This window comes from Piliocolobus tephrosceles, chromosome 21 (genome assembly GCF_002776525.5).
Source record: "Piliocolobus tephrosceles isolate RC106 chromosome 21, ASM277652v3, whole genome shotgun sequence".
NCBI classification, from domain to species: Eukaryota; Metazoa; Chordata; class Mammalia; order Primates; family Cercopithecidae; genus Piliocolobus; species Piliocolobus tephrosceles.
Genome location: NC_045454.1, coordinates 23,667,194 through 23,689,522, shown reverse-complemented (window position 1 = coordinate 23,689,522; position 22,329 = coordinate 23,667,194). Strand labels below are relative to the sequence as shown.

Below are 22,329 nucleotides of genomic sequence, written 5' to 3'. Positions count from 1 at the left end.
CCAGGAGTGGAAGGTGTGCTGGAAGCCCTGGGCTGCTCAGAGGAGGAGCCAGCTACCCACCTCATCTGCGTACTGGACGTCATCCACGGCATACTTCGCCTTGAAGTGCTCCTTGGAATGGATCCTCAAAGAAAAGCACAAGGAATGCCAGGGTCAGGGCTTGGTAATGGCTCAGCGTGGTCACCTTCCTGCCTGCCAAGCCCAGGCCATGGAGCCCCAGGCCCATCCCCATCACAGCCAGCACCCAGCACCCGGCACCGAACAGGTCTGCTTGGAGGGCAAAGGACACTGGGCCACGGAGTGACGGCTGAACCACAGCTGCTTTCCTCAGCAACCCCCGCTCCTCTGTGACCCTAGCCACCTGCAGCCAGCCCCTGCAGACAAAAAGCCCTATCATCCCCTCCACTGCCAAAGACAGTCCACCAGGGTAGCCAGCCAGTGCACCCCACCCTCTGTGGCATAAAACAATCTGCCTGCCAGGTCTTCATGGAGCATCTTTAAAGGAAAGTTTATTTTAAGGTTGGGCACAGTAGCTCACACCTGTAATCCCAGCACTTTGGGAGGCCGAGGCACGTTGATCACAAGGTCAGGAGATCAAGACCATCCTGGCTAACACGACGAAACCCCGTCTCTACTAAACATACAAAAAATTAGGGCATGGCGGTGGGCGCCTGTAGTCCCAGCTACTCAGGAGACTGAGACAGGAGAATCGCTTGAACCCGGGAGGTGGAGGTTGCAGGGAGTCAAGATTGCGCCACTGCACTCCAGCCTGAGTGACAGAGCGAGACTCCATCTCAAATAACAATAATAACAATGTTTATTTTATTTTCTAGAGACAGCATCTTGTTCTGTCACCCAGGCTGGAATGCAGTGGCACAATCACAGCTCACTGCAACCTCAAACTCCTGGGCTCAAGCGATCTTCCTGCCTCAGCCTCCCAAAGTGCTGGGATTATAGGCATTAGGCACTGTGCCCAGCCACAAATTAACATTTTTAGAAAGTCAATATCAGTATTACTCAATGTGATGAGAAAAACTCAAGCTTACTCATTGCCCCTGAAAAATCTGCCAGCGAGAAGACACAGAATGGACGAAGTTGGGCAGCCCTCGTCCACCTCCTGACGGGCCCTTTGGTCACAGCTGTGCTAGGCAGACCTCCAGCCTGGGTCCAGCAAGCCGCCACCCCCAGGCTCTTGGTCAGCAGATAAGTAAACGTCGTTGTTGATGACAGAGCTTACGTAAGGGGAAAGGAACACAAACTGCACAGGGGAGACACTAAGAGCCAAGTCCAATGACACACGCACACTCGGTCCTATGCCATCCCACACCTGGGCCCCACCTCATCACAGGGGCTCTATCCCCAGCCGTGCCCCAGCCCCCCAGCTGTCTGTGACCTCACGGCGTTACAGTCACCAGGCGCCGGGTCCCAAACAGGCCTCCGACAAAAAACAGCAGATGGTTTCCGGATGGCACTTCTTGGGCTGTCAAGGGGTGGTGGTGAGACAGGAGAATAGGGTCGGGAGGCAAGGAACCTAGGGCTCTTTCATGCAGACTTCCTGGAACTAAATTGAAAGGAAAATCCTAACTTTCCACACCTAAGTAACAAAGGACCAGAGGCTGCTCTCTTTGCAAATCCCCTTTTTCTTGAGGCAGATGGGAAATTGAAAGTACCTCTGATAACAAGTAGAGTCTTGGTTTGCACAGAAATGCAACTTTCTAACTTCACTTTAGAAGTTACAGAGGTTTTAGAAGTGAAGTTACAAAGGTTGCTTTCTGCAACCAATTAGACTGATTGCAGGCCACCACTTCATTTACACAAGGTGAGCACCAAGTGGCCAATGGGAAACCTCTTGGGGGTATTTGGACCCGAGAAGATTCTGTCACTAGGCCCTTGAACCTCTGCTCAGCCGGCTCCCACGCTATGGAGTGTACTTTCATTTTGAATAAATCTCTTTTATTCTTTTGTTGCTTCATTCTTTCCTTTCTTTGTGGGTTATGTCCAATTCTTTGTTCAAAATGGCAACAACCTGGACAACTTGCAGTCAAGACCTTCTACCAATAACGGGGAGAGAGGGGCTGCGGAGGACAATGTGCCTGGGGAACCCCACAGAACACGGTGGAGGGAGAGAACCTTGGGACTTGGAGGTGACGACCTTCATGAGTGAGCTCCTGAACTGGTGTCCTAAGTGCCATTCTCAGCCTTTGTGACACTAAGGACCAGCATCACCCCCAGGAAACAGAATCCGCTCCTCTCTCTGAGTCCTCCACCACTTCCCTCCCCACCCAAACCAGGAAGAACCGGCCACAGGGCCCAGGGACGGCTGCAGGGAGCAACAACAAGGAACACCGAGGGCCCAGGAGACTCGCTAGTCTCACTGTGATCAATCAGCTGCTCAGTGCAGCCCACAATGCCCTTTGCTTTCTCTCCCTTTCGGCTTCTCTGAAATGATCACGGGTTATCAAGCTCCTGCTGTTAATTAAATTTGCATGATTCAGTCACATTCACTTGTGCATTTGAGACAGGACTCAAAAGTTAAATGGTCAAGGTCTGACACCTCCATTAGCACGGCCTCGAGCAGTTACGGGGCAGGAATTGATGACGAGCGCCTGGAGCAGTTACGGGGCAGGAATTGATGACGAGCGCCTCGCCTGGACTCCGGAGGCCCCAGACGCAGAGCTTATTGTGCAGCTGGCTCAGGGGAAGCCTGCAGACCCTTTGCTACTGAGCAACCACACTCTCAGCACCGAGTTGACCCCACAACCCGGCACAAAAGCACGTGTCAGAAATACAAAAGGCAGGGCCATCAGCGACACATCAACTCGGACTTTCTGGCTCCATAACAGACACCCTGCGTCCTCAGTTGTTCCCAGCTCTGCCTCTAGCCCCCCTCCCTTCATTGCCTCCAACTGTGACAGGAGTGGAAAGCAACCTCACAGCAGACTGGAGAAGTACAAAGGACATGATTTTGAGGCCAGTGCCCTACAGAGGGGCATCTCAGCCATCAGTGTGGCACCTAACCTTGTCACCTCCACTCCCGTTAGCGGCCTGAAACCTCCCAACTCACCCCAACTGTGCAGTGGGAAGCCACCAGGAAATGCGTTCTGGCCCCTCCTGCCAAAAAGCACCTCCCAAGCCGGAGGCCTGGTTCTCAACAGAGGAGCCATTCAACAGATAAAACCTGAAAAGCTGCAAAACAGCTTTTCTGGCAACTGTGCATTTCATTCTCTCTTAAAGGGCAGAGATAATTAAGTTTGGATAGTACTTATTTTTCATGTTTGGGGGCTAATTATAGTAAAAACCATTTAAACGTCACCCTAAGGGATATGCGTGCCAAACCTCCACGTCAAACCAGTCACCGAAGGCTTGGCAGCCATGATTTGGTGGGGCCGATGAGAAAAGAAGAGGTGTGGCCACACAAGCCCTGCAAAGCTGGCTGGAGAAGCCCCTGGGGGGCCCTGGACTCCAGCAGACCAGGCTGGCCAGGGCAGGAGGGAGGGCCTGCGCACTGCCCTGTGGGGAGTCTGGGCTTCAGCAATGGTACTTCACGTCAGGCCCCATCACATGGGAAGTCTGGATAGAAACAACCAGACTGGAGGCCGGGTGCAGTGGCTCACGCCTGTAATCCCAGCACTTTGGAAGGCTGAGGTGGGCGGATCACCTGAGGTCAGGAGTTCAAGACCAGCCTGGCCAACATGGTGAAACCCCATCTCTACTAAAAATACAAAAAAACTAGCCGGGTGTGATGGCTGTAATCCCAGCTACTCAGGAGGCTAAGGCAGAAGAATCGCTTTAACTCAGGAGGTGGAGGTTGCAATGATCTGAGATCGCGCCATTGCACTCCAACCTGGGTGATGAGATCAAAACTTCGTCTCAAAAAAAAAAAAAAAAAAGAAATGACCAGACTGGAGAGGATGGGTCAGCAGAGAAGCTGCTGTCACATCACACACACTCCCCTCAAGTGCCAAGGACAGCTCTGGGAGGAGAGAGAAGAAGTCCTTCTACCCAAAGAGGCTCTCGTTCTCCACAGGGGTCAGCATCCAGGGACCCCAGCTGGGCCCTGGCACGAATGAGAGAGGCCTTTCCCAGTTCCCGGAGTCAGAGCCCGTGGCTGCACACACTGCAGTGACTGCCAGCACCTGTGGGGGCCAAGGGTGGGAAGGAGACATTAAATTAACGCCACACAGTGCAGACACAAGGAGTCCTCTAGAAAATGAAATTTCAAAGAGCAGGTCTTGCCGGCTGGCTGACCACCTGCATGCGGTTAATGAATAAGTAATAGGGCCAAATTACAGCCGTCACCATCCATTTCCTGCAGCCCAGCCTGCCTTCAGCTACAAACAATGCTGCGTCGCCGACTCTCACTCTGCTCGCCACAGAAGGCAGTGGCACTTGCTCTGCGGTGGAAGCCGGCAGCCATTCAAGGATGTCATCAGCTGGTCAGCGACAAAAGCAGACCTCGCCACAGTGACGCAGGTGCCTACGCCCAAAGACCGCTCCCCGAGCAAGGCCTCCTCACAGGGACCGCAGAGGGGACAGCACTGCCCGGGAGGCTGGAGACCAGGTCCAGTGACCAGGCCTGCCCAGGGTCAGCGCCTCAAACCGCCCAGACAGCAGCCGAAGGAGCTCTTCAGCCCCTTCTCAGAGACCTGCACGGCAAAGAGGGGCCCCCACACCCTGCCCATCACGGGGAGCGTGGGAGAGAGGCACCAGAGAGGCTGGGGAAGCCTCGATCCTCCGGACACTTGCTGGGGCAGAGCTAGAAAAACATACAACACACAACACACCCTCATCACGAACACTCTACACACCACACGCACCCACACACAACACAGCACACTCACACCCACCACACCCCCATCACGAACACCCCACACGCTACTCACACACCCACACACACCCCCATCACAAACACCCTACACACTACACACACACACCCTCATCACAAATACCCTACACACCACACGCACCCACAAACACAGCACATCACACCCACCACAGCCCATCACAAACACCCTACATACTACACACACACCCACACACCCCCATCACAAACACCCTACACACTACACACACACACCCTCATCACAAATACCCTACACACCACACACACCCACACACAACACAGCACACTCACACCCACCACACCCCCATCACAAACACCCTACACACCACACGCACACTAAAGCACAACACAGCACACTCACACCCACCACAGCCCATCACACCCTACATACTTCACACACACACACACCCTCATCACAAACATGCTACATACCACACACACCTGCACACAACACAGCGCACTCACATCCACCACACCCCCATCATAAACACCCTACACACTATACACACACACACCACACCATCACAAACGCCCTACCTACTACACACACACCATCACAAACACCCTACACACCACACATACACCCACGCACAACACAGCACACACATGCCCACATACCCTCCCTCACATGCACCCTACACAGCACACACACCCACACACAACACAGCATACACACACTCCCATCACAACCTACACATCACACACACACCCATCACAAAAAACCTACACACCACACATACACCCCATCACAAACACCCTACACACCACACACACAACACAGCACACGCACACCCACATGCACCCCTCCTCATAAACACCCTATACACCACACACCCCATCACAAACACCCTACACACCACACACACCACAAACACAGCAATGCCCCCCACACACAACATACTCTAGATGCATCACACACCCCCCACATACGTCCTCTCCACATCACATCCATACCTACCCACCCCTCCACATGCACCACACCACACACAGGTATGCACTCCATACGCACACACAGCCCCCCACACATACACCATATATGTGCAAACCCTCCCACCATACCCACATCCATCTCTCACACAAGATGTGGGTATGGCCCTGGGAAGGCTGAGCGCCCCTCCCTGCATACCAGAGCCAGGGACGGAACAGGGTACAAAGTACAAAGGTTCCAGGAGGGCCCCCCGACCTGGTCAAAGTGGCTCCCCAACTCTGGGCTCTGAAGCTGTGTGGGGCGCTGACTCACAGAGGCCCACAGCCAAAGCCACCCTCCACTAAGCCCGACTCCGATGAAAAATGATGGGAAACGCTCTCACATCAAAAAGACACCACACCCTGTTGTGAGCAGAGACTCGGAACAAAAATGCATTCAAAACTACCACCCTCCTCGTCCCAGAACGGGCCTGGGGTGAGGAGTGGGCCGGCCTCAGGCTGCCCACGGCCCCAGGCGTCTGCAACCCTGACAACAGCGAGACCGTTTCCGCAGGAAGTGGCAGATCCTGCAGACGGGGGTGTCGTTTCCCTGGGCGACTTTGGATCGCAGTATCTGCCAGATGGATTTTCAAAAACCATCAGATAGGGACTCAAAAGGAAGCTGAGGAGCTGAAGGTCAAATGTGCAGTCTGGTGGGTTTTGCTTGCAAAGGCCAGGTACTCCCGTCAGCCTCGCTCCCGGTGCCCTATTGATTCCAGGAGCAGCTGGAAGCAGCCGTACGCAATCAGATCTGGCCACTCCCCAGCTCCGGTCCCACACAGTCAACCTCGCCACCACTGCTCTGTTACAACTGAGCCTTCTCTCCCGAGGGCTCAGGATGTAGAGACTCAGACAGGGTCACCCCAGGGCAGAGGAATGGAGACGCCTGCTGGGGGTGGCTGTGGTAGGGAACCAGGATGGCAGGACACAAGGGTCTACCTCTCGGCTATGGGGCCAGAAGCCCCCTTGGGATGAAGGCTGCCTGATCTGACCTGCCCAGCATGCACACAGAGGAGGCATCCGCCCTGACTGCTAAGCTGCTTCTCTGAGCAGTGGGACATGTCAACAGGCTCTGAGCCAGCAGTGAGGGCCATGAGGAGGATGAGAGGGCAGCCAGGTCAAAACTGCAGGTGTCACCCAGAGTCAAGGATCCCCTGGCGCAGGAGCCCTCACTCGTCCTGAGGCGTGCCACTTGCAAGAAAGGCTGAGGCCACAACTCTGCTCTGGGTGGAGAGAGGATGCTGGGAGAATCCTCCTGCAGAAAGCAAACCTAAACTCTTCGTCACTGCTGTCCCAGTTACAATGGCTGGGGAATAAACCACTCCAACATTTAATGGAGTGCAAGACCACCGATCATGTTCATGGATTCTGAAGGTCGGGAATTCGGACCGAGCCCTGAGAGGACAGCAAAGCTCTGCTCCACATCTAGGACCTCAGCAGGTGGAAGGCTGGGGCTTGGAACCACCTGGGGCTCATGCACGCTGGCGGCTGGTGCTGCTGGCGGCTGGGGTCCCCCTGTGGGGAGTCTGTGCTTCCTCATGATGTGGCAGGTGGGTTCCCAGGGCAAGCACCCCACGGGAGAGAACCAGGTGGAAGCCACAATGCAGTTTACAGTCAAGCCTCAGACATCACACAGCAGTACTGCCACCTGGTCATGAGGCCCAGACCTGGGTCAGGCAGGAGGGAAACAGATGTCACCTGCAGACAGCGAGTGTCCAGAAACACTGCTGTGGCCATTTTTGGACATGACAATCTGCCTCCCAGAACCATCCCTGCCTCATGTCAGTGTCACAGATATAACCGCCGCTACAGTGGCCAGCACTGTAACTCCAGTCCTGGGGGGCTTCCAGAGCGGCATCACAGGGAAGGAACTGGAGCCCCAAACATGACCAGACCCACTCGCAAGCCCCACGGCCCCGCAGAAGCCACACTGAGCAAGCAGGCAAGCTCAGCCTCCAACCGCAGCTCCAGCAAGACCCGGCGGCAGGACCTGCACGGGTCACGCCCCCCATGCTGAGCCATTTCTTCTTTTATAACAGGTCAGTCATAAGGACTCCACCGGGAATGAGATGAAGGTGGACAGTAAAGATCACAACAGGATGGGAAGGCACCGTCAGGTGAGGGCCTCCGAGGGGCAGCCCGGTAGAAGCCCCAAAGGCACTCGGCCCAGGTGTGTCCACTCCGTGCCCTTCCTCCCAGGGGCTGAGCCAGGAGATCACCCCCAGGAAAAACAGCCCTCTTTTCTTCTGCTGCCAATTGTGCTCCAGGCTGAGTCCTGCCCAGCAAAGATCCCAGTCTTGCCAGGCTGGGATCCTGCCAAGCAGCCTAAGAGCAGAATGATCACCAACTTGTAAGCCGGAACCCCTCTCCCTGAGACAGCAGGAGCAGCACACACCACAGCCAACGAAGGCAGAAACGGAGTCTGCACTGAAGGGAGGGTGAGGGGAGGGTGGCGCTGGAAGCAGGGGAAGCCCCACTGTGGCCCCGGCCCTCGGCACAGAGCCCAGTCCCTGTGGCAGCCAGGGGCCTTGTCACTCAAACCAGTCACAGCCTCTCCAGTCCACCTGGTAATGAGCGTTCTGGGGCACCAGGCAGCAAAGGCTGCAATTTATACATGAGCCCAGAATAATCACTCTCCAGGTGGAGATGACACGCAGCGAGGCGGCCAGCATTTAGCAGGATCCTCTGATCACCTCAAACCTCCCTGGTTAAGTACAGCGTCCACCCCGGCACCTCTGAACAGGCAGAACAGCTCCTCGGGGGTGGGGGAACCTGGAACAGCAGGCACCATGGAGGGTGGAGGAAGGTGCACCGCAGCCAGAGCCTCTGCTCCATCTCACACGTGGGCCAGGAGGGCAGGGCCTGCACTGTGTGCAGAGGCAGGCAGCAAATAACACACCCAGCATATCAGCAACAGGTCTCGGAAAGGCAGTCCCCCAACCCCAACCCAACCCACCACCCTCAGGCACGCACAGGGCCATGCCACACCTGTCGATGCCACGCAGGACTGACGGTCTCCCAGGGCCAAAGCCTCAGACGTTTTCACAGAGCGAGGAAGCTAGAATTTCAGGATTAACAAACTGCACTTCTAAACAGGGCTCTGATGAGTGGAGGAACACCATGGTTCTCGGTCTCGAGTCGAATTAGAAAAAACGACATGGACACACATGGAGTGGTTTTAAGGAGTGGAGAATTTAATAGACAAGAAGGAAGGAAGAAGACAGAAGGAAGAAGTTCCTCTGTACAGACACAGAGGAAGGGGGACTCCAAAGCTGAAAGAGGAGGTCCCCAAGTGCAGTGGCCACCAGCCAGGTATATATGCAGAGGCTGGGGGAGGTGGTGTCTGATTTGCATAGGGCTCAGGGGATTGGTTTGACCAAGCACGTTATTCACATAGCCCACGAAAAAGCTGGCCCTCCCACCCTAGCCTTTTAATATGCAAATGCAGGGTACCATGGATGTTCTACACATGTGGGGATATGTGGGGGCAGCCATGTTGCCAGGAACGTGTGGGGCAAGGGCAAGAAGGCCTTGGGAATCGCCATGTTGGGTGGACCCAGTTTCTAATGGCCTGCATCTGCATATCAAAGGTTGCCTGCCTGGCTTTAGGAGCTGGGGCTTTACCAGAAAACTTCCCAAGGACCCCTTTTCCTCTCTATCTACCTAAAATAATTTCTTAATAACTCCTACGACACAGTTATACTCCAGCTGTAACATCCCTTCCCAACCAAGGGTGCAGGGCTCTGGTGCGAGGCAGGCTGTCACAGCCCTGACCGCATGCCCTTCCTCCTGCAGTTCTTCCCTACTCCCCGTCCCCAGGCCCAGCCCGGCCCTCCCATCCCACCTCCCCTCCACCTCCCCTCCCCACCCCTAGCCCATGGTTGGTAGCCGCGGTGCCTCAGCCAGGCTGCTCCTTACTTTCCCATCCAGGTGGCATGGCTGGCAGGAAGCCTGGGCACAAACAGGGTCGACTTCCCAGTGTCAACATCAATGATGCCGTAGCAGCCTGGCTCAGTGACACCGAACGCCCAGTGAAAAAAGGACTCCTGTGGCAGGAACAAGAACTCTTGTTAGCCAGTGGAATGTGAGGGGCAAGGAGGGACCGGTGGCTGCATCGCAGCACCCCAGAGAGCCAGCTCGGACCGACAGCCTCTTGCAACTGACCCCAGCCCCAGACATCCCTTCCCCTCAGCACCCGACTCCCTGGCTCATCCTCCCGTGGTTTCGCAGGGAGCAACCTGGCAGCTCCTCCACCCTGCTGGGAGCCCTCCTTGATGCTGCAGGTTTCGGGTATGTGCCCGAGCCCCCCTGTATTCCCACCCCCTAGGTCCATGACAGGGCGCCCAGCACCACCACACATCCAGCTTAGCCCTGCCTCTCTGCCACGTGCAGGCAGGCAAGACGCCCCCCAGATTCCAGTGCCCAGGCCGGATATCTGCACGGAAATGGATTCCTCCATTTAGGACTTCTTACTTCCCTCTCCCACCCCCGGGGCGGCTGATGACTTCAGTGTTTAGGGATGAATGCTGCGCTAAAAGGACGTCACATAGGTACGGTGGAGGAGGATCTCTTCCAAAATTAGCCTTGCATACCATCAGAAAGGGAGCCAACAGCTGAATTTAGGAAATCGGTTTTTAAGCCGCAGAATATTTAAACCTGGAGAAGCATCAAGACTGGCCAGAGAAAACTTATTTAGACCGCCATGTCTCTCACTGCCATGGGACTGCAGGCTTGCAGCTGTGTGAACAATAGCGGACAGACGGGGCCCTTCGGGCAGAAGGTGCTTTTAGTAAAGAAAAAAATGGTCTGCAGTCGCTCAGCAATGGGTCTCAGCCCATCTGTGGACTGCCGGGGCAACAGGGTTCAGCTAGGGAAGCCATGCCTTCCCATATCCTCTCCACACTCGGCTCCCCTTCGCATTCCCATCTCTCTTCTTGCCAGGATGCCGCATGGACACATTCCCTAGGCTCTGCCCGCCCCAGAGAGGCTCTGAAGCTCCCGCTGTGGTCAGGCTCCAGCTCTGGGCATGGCAGCGGGGAGAAAAGAGCACTAGATTTAGAGATGGAAGACGAGGCTCTAATCCCAACTCCACCTCTTGGCAAGTCATTTTCCCTCTGAGCCTCAGTTTTCTCATCTGCAAAATGGGTGTAATGCTAAGATCCGTGAAAGTGGGCCAAGCTCAGAGCCTCACAGTCTTCCTGAGTGGGTGTCCTCATGTTCCTGTACCTGGGGACTGAGTGCTGCCAGTGACTCTCAGCCACGGCCACCATGATCAGGCTGGTTGCCTGCAGGTGGGCCACCCGCCGCCCCACATCTTCAAGTTCTACATCTTCAAGGAGCCCCTGGACCACTTCCCAGGCGAGGAAACGGAGGCTCAGGGAGGGCCACAAAAGGCAGCTCTGGCCAAGCTGGGGCCTCCAACTCCTGCTCAGGCGAGAGGCCCCATCACAGGCCCGTTCACCTGCGGCCAAGGGGGCAGGCTCACCTGGCGGAAGAGGACCCCGGTGTCGGTGCAGTAGCGCTGAGTCTCCTCCCCGCCCTGCAGGACCACGACGGAGCCGGCCTGCACAGCGGGGTTCTTTCGCAGCCGCTCACACAGGCGCTGCCGGTTCAAGGCAAAGAGCGCCAGGGGCACCTTCAGGGTTTCATTCCCCAGCCAAAACGAGGGTCTGCAGAGGCAAGAGCACACACAGCCACACAGGCCTCTGTTAGCATCTCCAAGCATGCCCACACCTGAGATCGGGGTGACCGGAGGCCCGAGCCTGCCGTGAGACCCCCATCAGCACGGGGCAAGCTGCCCGAGCTCCACCTGCTTTTGACCCAGAAATAGCCCCTCACTGGTCCCCCTGAGAACCACAGGGGCTTGTCTCCCCTGCATCACCCATGCTGTCCTGACTCCACCCCCCTGCTCCTCTGTCCCCCAACCAACTGCCCAGCAGGCCACAGGGACTGCACACTCCTGAATCTGCAGCAGGTCCCCAGTCCTGCTGCATTGGTGCCCATGACCCTGGGGGCCACACTCTCTGTGGAAACCCTCCCCAACAGCAGCTGGTCCAGGTTCCCTACCAGCCAGGCCCCCAGCTCCCGGCCCAACCTCCCTGCTGGAGCCCAGCTTGGCCCAACCCTGGGGCCTCTTCCCTAACCGGCTCCTTCCCTCAGCTCAGCTGAGCTCACCCAATCCCTCAGCTCAAAGGACCATCTGCATCTGCAGACCAATGACGTCTGGCTCCAGACTCACAGACCCATCGGCCACCCTCAGCAGGTAGAAGATGGCCCTGAACCAAAGCCGCTCCTCCCCAGCCTCCCCCAACACAAAGCACCTGCGCCTGGACAGTCCTGCAGGCCCTCCTGACCTCCTGTCTCATCCAACCTCCTGACCACCAGCAAGGTCTGGACTCTACCTTCAATGCACATCCCCATCCCCAGGGCCACCGCCCCATGTCCCGTCTAGACAACTGCAGGCAACTCTCAACGGCGCTCTTGGCCCCAGCTTCCCCACGGCCTGGTCTGCACCTTCTGCCACAATGGCCCTTTCCAAATGCCGATCCCAGCACACATTCTCTGCCCGACCCCGTGCTGGCTGGCTTCTCTGAGTGCAGACTTCACTCCCCAGCCACGAGGGATCCAGGCCCCCAGTTCACCCTTGGTTTCCTCTGCTGCAGCATCCTCGCTCATCCCTAAACAGCCAGAACACTCCAGCCTTTGCCGCTGCGGTGCCCTGTGGGGAATGCTCTTCCCAAGGGCCCTTTTACCCAGCCTCTGCAGAAATGCCCCTTTCCTACCCAACCCACCCCCCAGCTCTCTTCACATCTCTTTAGAGCCCCCATCATTCTTCATTTATTTGTTTGCTGGCCCTCCAGGTAACATGTAAGCTCCCTGAAGGCAGGGACAGAGCAGGTGTCGGTATCTATGGAATGAATGAACAAACAGACGGTGGTCCCAGCAAGCAGGCTGGAGGCCGGGGCGGGTGTGGAGAGACAATGGGGATGAGGTGGAGGAGGAGTAAGCAGGGGCGGGGTATGCAGGCGGGCTCTCCAGCCAGGGGACAGTGGGTGGGCATGGAGGTCAAGGAGGCAGGGACGTCCCAGAGCTGGTGAGAGCAGAGAGCGCTGCCCAGGAACTGCACTGAAGCTGCGGATGAAACCTGCCCTCACAGTGCAGCACTGTGAAGCTGCCTGGGGCACCTCTTACACTCACCTCACATGGGCCCTGACCCTCCTGCCAGGGTCACACAAGCAGGTGACACCTTCTGCACATCTTGGCTCCAATACGACCTTCTCAGGATGGTCTTCCCCAGCCTCCCTCTTTGAACTTGCAACTCTTCTCCTTGCCCAACCCCCTACTAGTCCCTGGCCTGAGGTTTCCCCACTTGCTCTCCAGATACACCCCCCTGCACTGTGCCCAGAGGCTGACCTACCCAACCTCCTCAGTGGCACGCTGCCTACTGTAGGCACATGCCTGCCGTAGGCACGCTGAGCCTACGGCAGGCACAAGAGGCTGGGGGCAGGAGGAGGAGGACAGTGGATCCGCTCCCCTGGCTCCCTCCCTCGGGACCCTGGAACTAAACGGCTGGGGGCACCTCTCCATCCAGGGCCACTGCTCTGATGAGGCCACCCTGCCCCACAGGACGGCCCTTGCTGGGTTTCTGACCAGGTTCCCCACTCTTCTTTCCTGGGTTCCCTTAACGTGCGCACAGCTCTGCATATCGTCCCCACTCTCCACTCTCCTTAGTGGCCCCCTGGAGTAAACTCCTAATGTGGGGCCAGGTCCCTGGCTAAGACAACGCTTAGCACTCAGCACCTTCCAACCTAACTGCAGCCGGTGCTGCCTGGTGCTTCCTGGTGTTCTCCCGCCCACCCCCTCGGGTGGAAACACTGGGAGATGGAGCTCCAGGTTGCCTCGGTCACTGCCGTGCCCTCACCTGGCACCTTGCCCAACACACAGCAATCACTCAACACATATCTGCTGAATGACACATAGGGCCACACACACAGCTGTGGGATGAGAAGATGCCACATCAGCCGCTGCGGGGCAGGAAGCCACCCTGGAGCCCCAGCCTGCCCAGGAAGAGTGGAGGGTCAGAAGCAGCCGCACATGCTGACATGACTGGAGCCCCCTCCCGCTCCCCCACACACCCTTCCTACCCTCCTAGGAGGGTGAACAGGTGGCTGGGTGGACACCAGCAGCCAGAGCTTCCTCTGGGCCACGGCTGCTTTTCTCCCACACTCAGCCATCGGGATGAAAGGACAGAGGGAAGTCGGTGAGAGTTTGTAAACATGACCACATCCCAGATGGCCATGCTGTCGGGAACTGAAAGTGCAGTCACCAGCACCTTGTGCTCAGATGTCCCCCACAGCCTCCCACGCCCTTTCCCTTCACTCGGGAAAGCCCATGTGAAGGGATGGGCACAGGGGCAAAACTCGTCTCTGCAGAGTCCCCAACAGCACAGGGGCAATGATACCGAGGCCCTGCTATGGACAGCCTCAGCCACAGTCGTCGAACAGCACGACCGGCCGAAAATGACCATCCTTAGCCACCAGCCTGGCCCCCACCTGCAATGCTCACAGAAGGGCTGGCCTTCCCCTTGTTCAGAACCTTCTGAGAGACTGAAATTTCTCAGGGCACACGGACTGGGATCCCAAGGGCTGAGCAGAAAACCTGATAAGCCACCTTCTCCTTGAGCACTCAGCTGCCACTGCAAAAAAGGTCTACAACCACAGCCGGGCATGGTGGTGGGCGCCTGTAGTCTCAGCTACTCAGGAGGCTGAGGCAGGAAAATAGCATGAACCTGGGAGGCGGGGATTGCAGTGAGCCGAGATCACGCCACTGCACTCCAGCCTGGGCGACAGAGTGAAACTCCGTCTCAAAAAAAAAAAAAAAAAAAAAATCTACAACCATGCTTACTTCTCCACGGGGCTCTGCCAGAACAGAACCCACCCTGTGCAGGGCTCTGGGCATGAGAAGGGCTAGCCTGAGCCACAAGGCAGGGCAATATGCTACAGTCATTAATTACAGGACACCAAAGAATAAAGTTTTATAGAGACATGCCCTTTGATTTCTCATGGCAGAAACCAAACCCCCAGAGAGACTGTCAGGCTCAGAGCCAACACAGATGAATTCTTCCTGCAAATTCAGCAAATGCAACACCAATAAAACATCTCCAACAGGTTTCTGCTGCAGCTTTCGTTAAGTGGCACCCGGAATTTAAAAGGCAAAAGCCATTATCATCCCCAGGTCCCAAGGTAAATAAGCCATGCTTTGCTGCAGACAGACAGGGCACAAGAGCCCCAGGGCCTCAGAGACCCACAGAACAAGTCTCTGAGACCCAGAGGCCAGGATCTCCGCTGCCCTGGCAACAACCAAGACCCGGTAGGCAGCCCAGGACCAAGAATGGAGTGACCAAGACTGAGGCCAGTCCCCAAGGAGGGTAGGATGCCACTGGCCCTGCAAGCCATCCCTGTCTCCATGCAACCCACACCGCCATATCAGTACTGGGCCACCCTCTCCTTAACAGCCAACTGCACGGCTCTTACCTAAGGCCTAGGGATCCCCAAGGATTCATTCTCAAAATCAGGGGCTCCATCTACCTGGATGGGAAAAAGCTATACCTTTATTTTCTCTAACCTCCAATTCAAATTTAAATTTTCTTCAATTATTCACATAAGTAACAAACTACTCAGTGTCAGCAATGCATGTTAATCTGTCACCAGCAAAAATCAAAGGTATTTTAATATCACGTTATTGCTGTTGCAGTATCTCGAAATATCACTTTTGCACCTCACAACTTCAAAATTAAAGTAGTTGGGCCAGGCGCAGCGGCTCATGCCTATAATCCCAGCACCGTGGGAGGCAGGAATTTGAGACCAGAATGGGCAACATGGCAAAACCCCATCTCTACCGAAAACACAAAAATTAGCCAGGAATGGTGGCTTGTGGTTGTGGTCCCAGCTACCCGGGAGGCTGAGGCAGGAGGATTGCTTGAGCCCTGGAGGCAGAGACTACAGTGAATGGAGATCCCAACACTACACTCCAGCCTGGGGGACAGGGCAAGACCCTGTCTCAAATTTATGTAACATTTTGATAACTATATTTCCAAATAATTGGGTTTTATTTTTGAAATATTCTGTACTTATTTCATGCATTTAAAAACATTATGCCAGCCAGGCTCGGTGGCTCACACCTATAATCCCAACATTTTGGGAGGCCAACATGGGCGGACCACCAGATGTCAGGAGTTCGAAACCAGCCTGGCCAACATGGTGAAACCCCGTCTCTACTAAAAATACAAAAATTAGCCGGGCATAGTGGCGTACACCTATAATCCCAGCCACTCGGGAGGCTGAGGCAGGAGAATCACTTGAACCTGGGAGGCGGAGGTTGCAGTGAGCCGAGATCAAGCCACTGCACTCCAGCCTGGGCAACAGAGCGAGACTCCCTCTCAAAAAAGAAACAAAAAAAAAAAACATGATGCCAAGAATGGTGCGTAGGTTTCACTGATGCCCGTGGGGTCCACCGCACAGACAAGAAAAAAATCTCTGCACTAGAATGTGGAGTTGCTGGCCAGGCGCGGTGGCTCACGCCTGTAAACAAGGCACTTTGGGAGGTTGAGGTGGGTAGATCACAAGGTCAGGAGTTCGAGACCAGCCTGGCCAACATAATGAAACCCCATCTCTACTAAAAACAAAATTGTCCAGGCGTGGTAGCAGGCACCTGTAATCCCAGCTACTCAGGAGGCTGAGGCAGGAGAACTGCTTGAACCCGGCAGGCAGAGGTTGCAGTGAGCCATGATCGTGCCATTGTACTCCAGCCCAGGTGACAGTGCAAGACTCTTTCTCAAAAAAAAAAAAAAAAAAGAATGTGGAACCACTTCTAGATAGGGCCACACTGCTAAACTCCCAGCAGGAGAGGCCAGCCAAGGACCAGCCACCTCCTCCCCTCAGCCTCCAGCGTGGGGCCAGGCACCAGACAGACGCTCGGACAGCCCACTGGGTGCCTGACCATAAGCGCCAGGCTGGGGAGGGTTGCCACAGCTGGAGAGGACCTTGAGGCAACTGACCAGCATCTTCCACCTTGCACCTCTCAGCATACACAGAAACCAAGAGAGGGCCATGTGGAGTCAGGACCTGGGGAAGAGCCAGGGAAGGACACTCAGTGGCCAGCCTGCCTCCCACAGGCCCACCCATCCCCAGCCCCCAGAGTCGGCCTGAGTCTTCTGCTTCTGGAGCGCAAGGTTCACATTAGGGTGGGGTCGGGCTCGTGACCCACAATCTGAGTCCTGCAGAAGACTCTCCAGAAGAATGCTGACTCCAGTGTAACCTATGGCCCAACAGGTACACGCCCAGGGCAGCTCACCTATTGCCTCTTTCTGGCTCTGCAACAGCTCCTGGGAGCCACTCAGTGAAAGAATTAAAGCTATTAAAGCTTTAAAGAATTAAAGCTATTAAAGCTTTAAAGAATTAAAGCTATTTCTTCATCCTATTCCTCAGAATTCTGTCACCGTGACTCCTTCCCTCAATCACTAGGAGTCTCCCAGGAAAGCTGGATGGGATGCTGTACTAATTTAGAGTAAATCCCCTTTTCATTCATTTCACCAAGCACCAATCACAGGGCAGCCACAGACTGGCCCTGAGGGTACAACAGAACCCCTGGGCTCTAAGGATGCGAGGAGAGGCATGAAGGGAAGCAACTCCTAACCCACAATGGGTAGACGTGGAAATGTGTCCTGCTGGGGAGAAAACCGCGTGCTCCGGAGTTCTGAGCACTCAGCCTTTACCGGAGGGCTGGGAAAGGCTTCTGGGAAAGGGAACCATCTGAGCTGGGCCTGCAAAAATTTGAACAATCACATAGAGGACAAGAGCATTCCAGGGATAGCGGGTGAGTGTGCAAGGGAAGAAGGGAATGGAAAAAGCCATGTGGGGGAGCAGATGCAGACAGGTCTGGCTGGAGCTGAGATATTTCAAATTATCAACCCTGCCTGTGGAATGCTCAAAGCATGGCTCAAGGAGACAGCAGTGCCACCAAGTGCCATGGGATAGGGACCCCTCTCCATGAGGGGATGGGAGGTGACGTCACAGCACTCTGTCTCAACCTGAAGCCTATACCCAGACTAGCAAGAGAAAGTAGGATCAACCCTGAAACACTCCCAGAGTAGACTCTTGAGTTTCAAATTGAATCTGAGATGCTAGTTTAGGGCTTCCCCTACTCCCCAAATCATATGGGGCACACCCCAGTCACCTGGAACTCTCATGGACCCCCTCTGTCCCAGGCTCCGGTAGGATTCTACAGACAACCAAATCCAACTCCCAGGGAGCCCATGGCCACGGCCGTGACTTGCTGGCGTCATGCCTCGTTATGCCTGACTCTATGATCTGTCCTGTGGGTGCAGCTGGAAGCTAAGCCAGAAACATACTTAATCGATCTGCTCTTAAGGAAGCCACTGGGGTCAACCTCAGGCTCAAAGTACCCACAGGAAAGCCCATACCAGACTGGGATGGCTCTTCCCAAGGAGACTGCCAGGCTCTGGAAGCTCCCACGCCCTCTCAATAGCACACCTCTCTAAGACTTGCCTGTCAGGCCTCTGAGCCCAAGCCAAGCCATTGCATCCCCTGTGACTTGCACAGATACGCCCAGATGGCCTGAAGTAACTGAAGAATCACAAAAGAAGTGCAAATGCTCTGCCTCGCCTTAACCCGATGACATTCCACCACAAAAGTGAAAATGGCCGGTCCTTGCCTTAAGTGATGATATTATCTTGTGAAATTCCTTTTCCTGGCTCATCCCGGCTCAAAAAGCTCCCCCACTGAGCACCTTGTAACCCCCACTCCTGTCCGCCAGAGAACAACCCCTCTTTGACTGTAATTTTCCTTTACCTACCCAAATCCTATAAAACGGCCCCACCCTTATCTTCCTTCACTGACTCTCTTTTCGGACTCAGCCCGCCTGCACCCAGGTGAAATAAACAGCCATGTGGCTCACACAAAGCCTGTTTGGTGGTCTCTTCACATGGACGCGAATGACACTGCCACTCTGTTTTTCCTCCCTCACCCACCCTGTGTGGTGGCCCAGAGAATTCGTTCTGCTAGAAAAGCTCTCATTCTGGGACCACGCACAGTGGCTCACACCTGTAATCCTAGCACTTTGGGAGGCCAAGGTGGGTGGATCACCTGAGGTCAGGAGTTCGAGACCAGTCTGGCCAACATGGTGAAACCCCATCTCTACTAAAAATACAAAGAATGAGCTGGGCGTGGTGGCACACGCCTGTAATTCCAGCTACTGAGGAGGCTAAGACAGAAGAATCGCTTGAACCTGGGAGGCAGAGGTTGCAGTGAGCCGAGATCGTGCCATTGCACTCCAGCGTGGGCAACAAGAGCAAAACTCCGTCTCAAAAAAACAAAAACAAAAAAAGAAAGAGAAAAAGAAAGGCTCTCATTCCAGGATCCAGTCAGTTCCAGACTTGCTCCTATCCAGGCATCAGCTTGGTTCCTGCAGGAGAGCAGGTCTCAGGCCAGCTTGGAGTCCTGAACCCAAATGCAAGCCCTGGCACTCCCTGTGGGAACCAAGCCAGCCTAAACAGAGAGACAGCACACCCACAGCTGGGCACCAGCCTGCTCAGTCTACCCTTTAAAAGGGTCACAGGCTGGATTCAAAGATCTGACCCTGAGTTCCTTGACACCCATCTGAGACTTTGTCTGCACTGTTCTCAACCCGAAGGGAGTCTCATTGCTAAAGGATTAGCACAAAAGTCATCCAGGGAGTGAAGCCTTCCAGCACTTTCCCTGAGCTCAGAATCCATGTCCCTCCTTTGCAAATGCCAAGACCACAGGCAAGCAGATGGATGACAGAGTCCCATGTGTCCATCTGCTCCAGTGGCCTGTGAGTACCTAAGGGAAGGCCCAATGCTGTTCCCGGAATACAGCAGGTGCCCACAAAATGTTTGATTTGTATGTTCTAAGCTCCCTCAACCTTGGGGGCCAAATGAGAACCCACTTTCTGTTGCCATTTTCCCTGCATCTTAAAAAGAGAGATGCATTCAGTCCACTAGATTCCCCCATTCTGACCTCAGTTTCCAACCTGGCATCTGGAATACTGCCCCATCCTACACCAAGCCCCCTCTACCCCACCGAGCCACCAGACCCACACCTTCTCCCACTGAACTCACACATAGCCCAGGGGAGCCTACTCTTTTAAAACAGATCCAGCAGCTAGTAACAAAACCCTTCCAGCCCCTCAGGGCAAAGTCTGAAGAAGCCACCTGGAACACCACACCTTCCAGCCCCAGGCATGCACCCCTGTCCCCAGAACACTCTGAAATCTCAACCTTTGTCCCTTACCCTGGGCTCAAATGCTCCCTATCTGGGAGAGTCCGCCCAACGCTCCGGTAAACCCATCTGTCCACCCTTCCTCCCACTAGGACCACTCAGCCTTCTTTCATTCAGCCCAGTATGGAGCACCTACTGTGTGCAAGGCACTGGGCTAGTGAGAACCAGGTTAACGGACCTGCCCTTGCACTCTACATGCAGAGAAGATAATGAGCAAGTACAAACAATGCTCTATATGGTTTATCAGGTAATGATAAGGGCACAAAAAGTGGGATAGAAAAGGATTCCCTGAAGAGGTGACTTTTGGCCCCTGAAAGAAATGTGGAAGTGCCCTGCGGGGAAAAGGCAATTCCAAGTCCGTCTCAAATACCGCCTCCTCCGGGAAGCGCCCGGGTGCCTGCGGTCCTCGCAACGCCGCCCTCCCACTTGGGGGTCTTGGCAGCGAACATTCGTGTCGACCCCAGCCCCCACCGCAGCCTCACACAGTGGGGCCGCCAGACGCGCGCAGGTAGGGCTTGAGCCAGCCAGGAGGGTGGAGAGGGGCTGCGGCCCCCCGCGCTGACCCTGACTCGGAGCGTGAAGCTCGCCGACCGGCGCTCGGACTCTGGGCCGACGGGAAGAGGCACCTACCCGCGGCATTCAGCGAGCCCGGTTGGGGCTCTCACCCGCGGTCCGGCTGGGACACCCATGCCCCTCTCCACGCCAGCGGGAAAGAGCGAGGGAGGTGCAGTACTCACCCGGTGGCCGCCGCCATATTCGCCCGGCACCGGCGTCACGTGCAGTCCGGCGTCAGCTGAGCCCCTCCGGGTCCCAATGCGTGGGGCGGGGTAAGAGCGGGGAAAGGGCGGGGCAGGGGGTGGGGCCGGGAGTCCTGGACCCACCTCCTCCAGAGCCAAACTCCACGGTACGGGAAGGGGCGGTACCTGGGGAGGAGCGGATCCCTGAAGGGGCGGGGCTCCCGGAGAGGGGCGGGCCCAAGAGCGCGACCAGCATAAATGGGCGGGCTGCCTACAGGAGACAGTAGGTAAGGGTAGCGGGCAGCATCTTTCTGCTTTGCGTGGCGAGAGGGAGATCCTGAAGCAGAGGACACCTTGATTCTGGTTCAGCCCCCGATCTGGCGTCCCAGCCAACCCGGGAGAAGAACACATAGGAATAAAGAAACCACGTGGGAGGAGAGGAGGGAGACTGACTCAGGCTAGGGTCGGGGCAGAGGTGGGGATTTTTGTTTAAGAAGGGAAAGGGCTTGAGCAAAGGCCAGGGGGCAACTGGAGGACTCTAAAGGTGCAGCAGCTCGAAGAGTGTGCGCGAGAGAGGGGCAGCCTAAGGGAAGTAAGGGCCAGACCCTGCGGGGCCTCCACTATGGGGCCTGTGAGTTCAGTCTGGTAGGATCTTTTCTAGGTTTCCTGGGCTGCCGAATGGAGAAGGTGGAGAAAGGGAAGCCAGGGAGGAGGACAGGCGAGAAGTGGGCACAGCCGAGAAGGGTTTAGGAAGGAGAGTCTGCCAGAAGGCTTACTTCTCTGCTCCACTGGGCACTGGTACTGGGTGCAGAGTCCTACAGAGAAGGGATAGGGACCCTGCAGCAGACGCTGCCCTCCCTACTGCCAACAGGGTCAGGGCATTACAGGCACGGCCCAAATGCATTGCACATGTGAGCTCATAGAAACCTCACCACAGCCCTATGAGGTCGAGACTATCTTTAAGTCTATTTTACAGATAAGGAAACTGAGACCAGACAGTGCTCACACAGGGGCTGAGCTCATGAAGCCATACCCTGAGGAATGACCTCACTGCCCGTGTGAAGGAAGGGGGCCCCACACTGTTGGGGGAGGGCATCCCTGGCACCCAGGGCCACACAAGGGTGTACAGATGTGTGTGGACAGGTGGATGGATGGCCCAGGTAGGCCTGTGGGGCTCCTGACCCCAGCCTGCAGCTGTCCCACAGCTGGAAGTGGCTTCTGATCAAAGGCTATGGGTTGGGGGGTGCTTCTTGTTTCTTTATCGAGATAATGATGTGGGTCACCATGGCCAGGCTGGTGGGAGCCAGGGGCTGTGACTGAAGAAGCAGCTGCTGTTTGTCCCCATGAAGCAGGGAGGAGAACAGGCTCCTTAAATCGGAAGAAGGGAGCCAGCCATAAGCAGGGTAGTGAAGGGCACGCAGCACGGTTACCTGGAAGCCCAGTACCATCCCTGCTGTCCCCATGT

The 22,329-nt window shown here is 55.7% G+C and overlaps 1 protein-coding gene across 2 annotated transcripts in view; it reads right to left on the bottom strand.

The window, feature by feature from the left end:
* PEPD (peptidase D) overlaps positions 1-21,027 on the bottom strand; it is a 135,941-nt gene extending 114,914 nt beyond the window's left edge. Inside the window, exons 1-4 of one of the 2 annotated variants that reach the window (XM_023229059.1) lie at positions 20,865-21,027; positions 11,295-11,478; positions 9,728-9,855; positions 61-124 (exon numbers count right to left, since the gene is read on the bottom strand). In XM_023229059.1, the coding sequence (XP_023084827.1) occupies positions 61-124; positions 9,728-9,855; positions 11,295-11,478; positions 20,865-20,881 (393 nt within the window). In that variant the 5' untranslated portion in view covers positions 20,882-21,027. Of the gene's footprint in view, positions 1-60; positions 125-9,727; positions 9,856-11,294; positions 11,479-20,757; positions 20,832-20,864 lie in introns of those variants that run through there. The other variant, XM_023229058.1, reaches the window with a different exon arrangement.
* Positions 21,028-22,329: the final 1,302 nt, after the last annotated feature.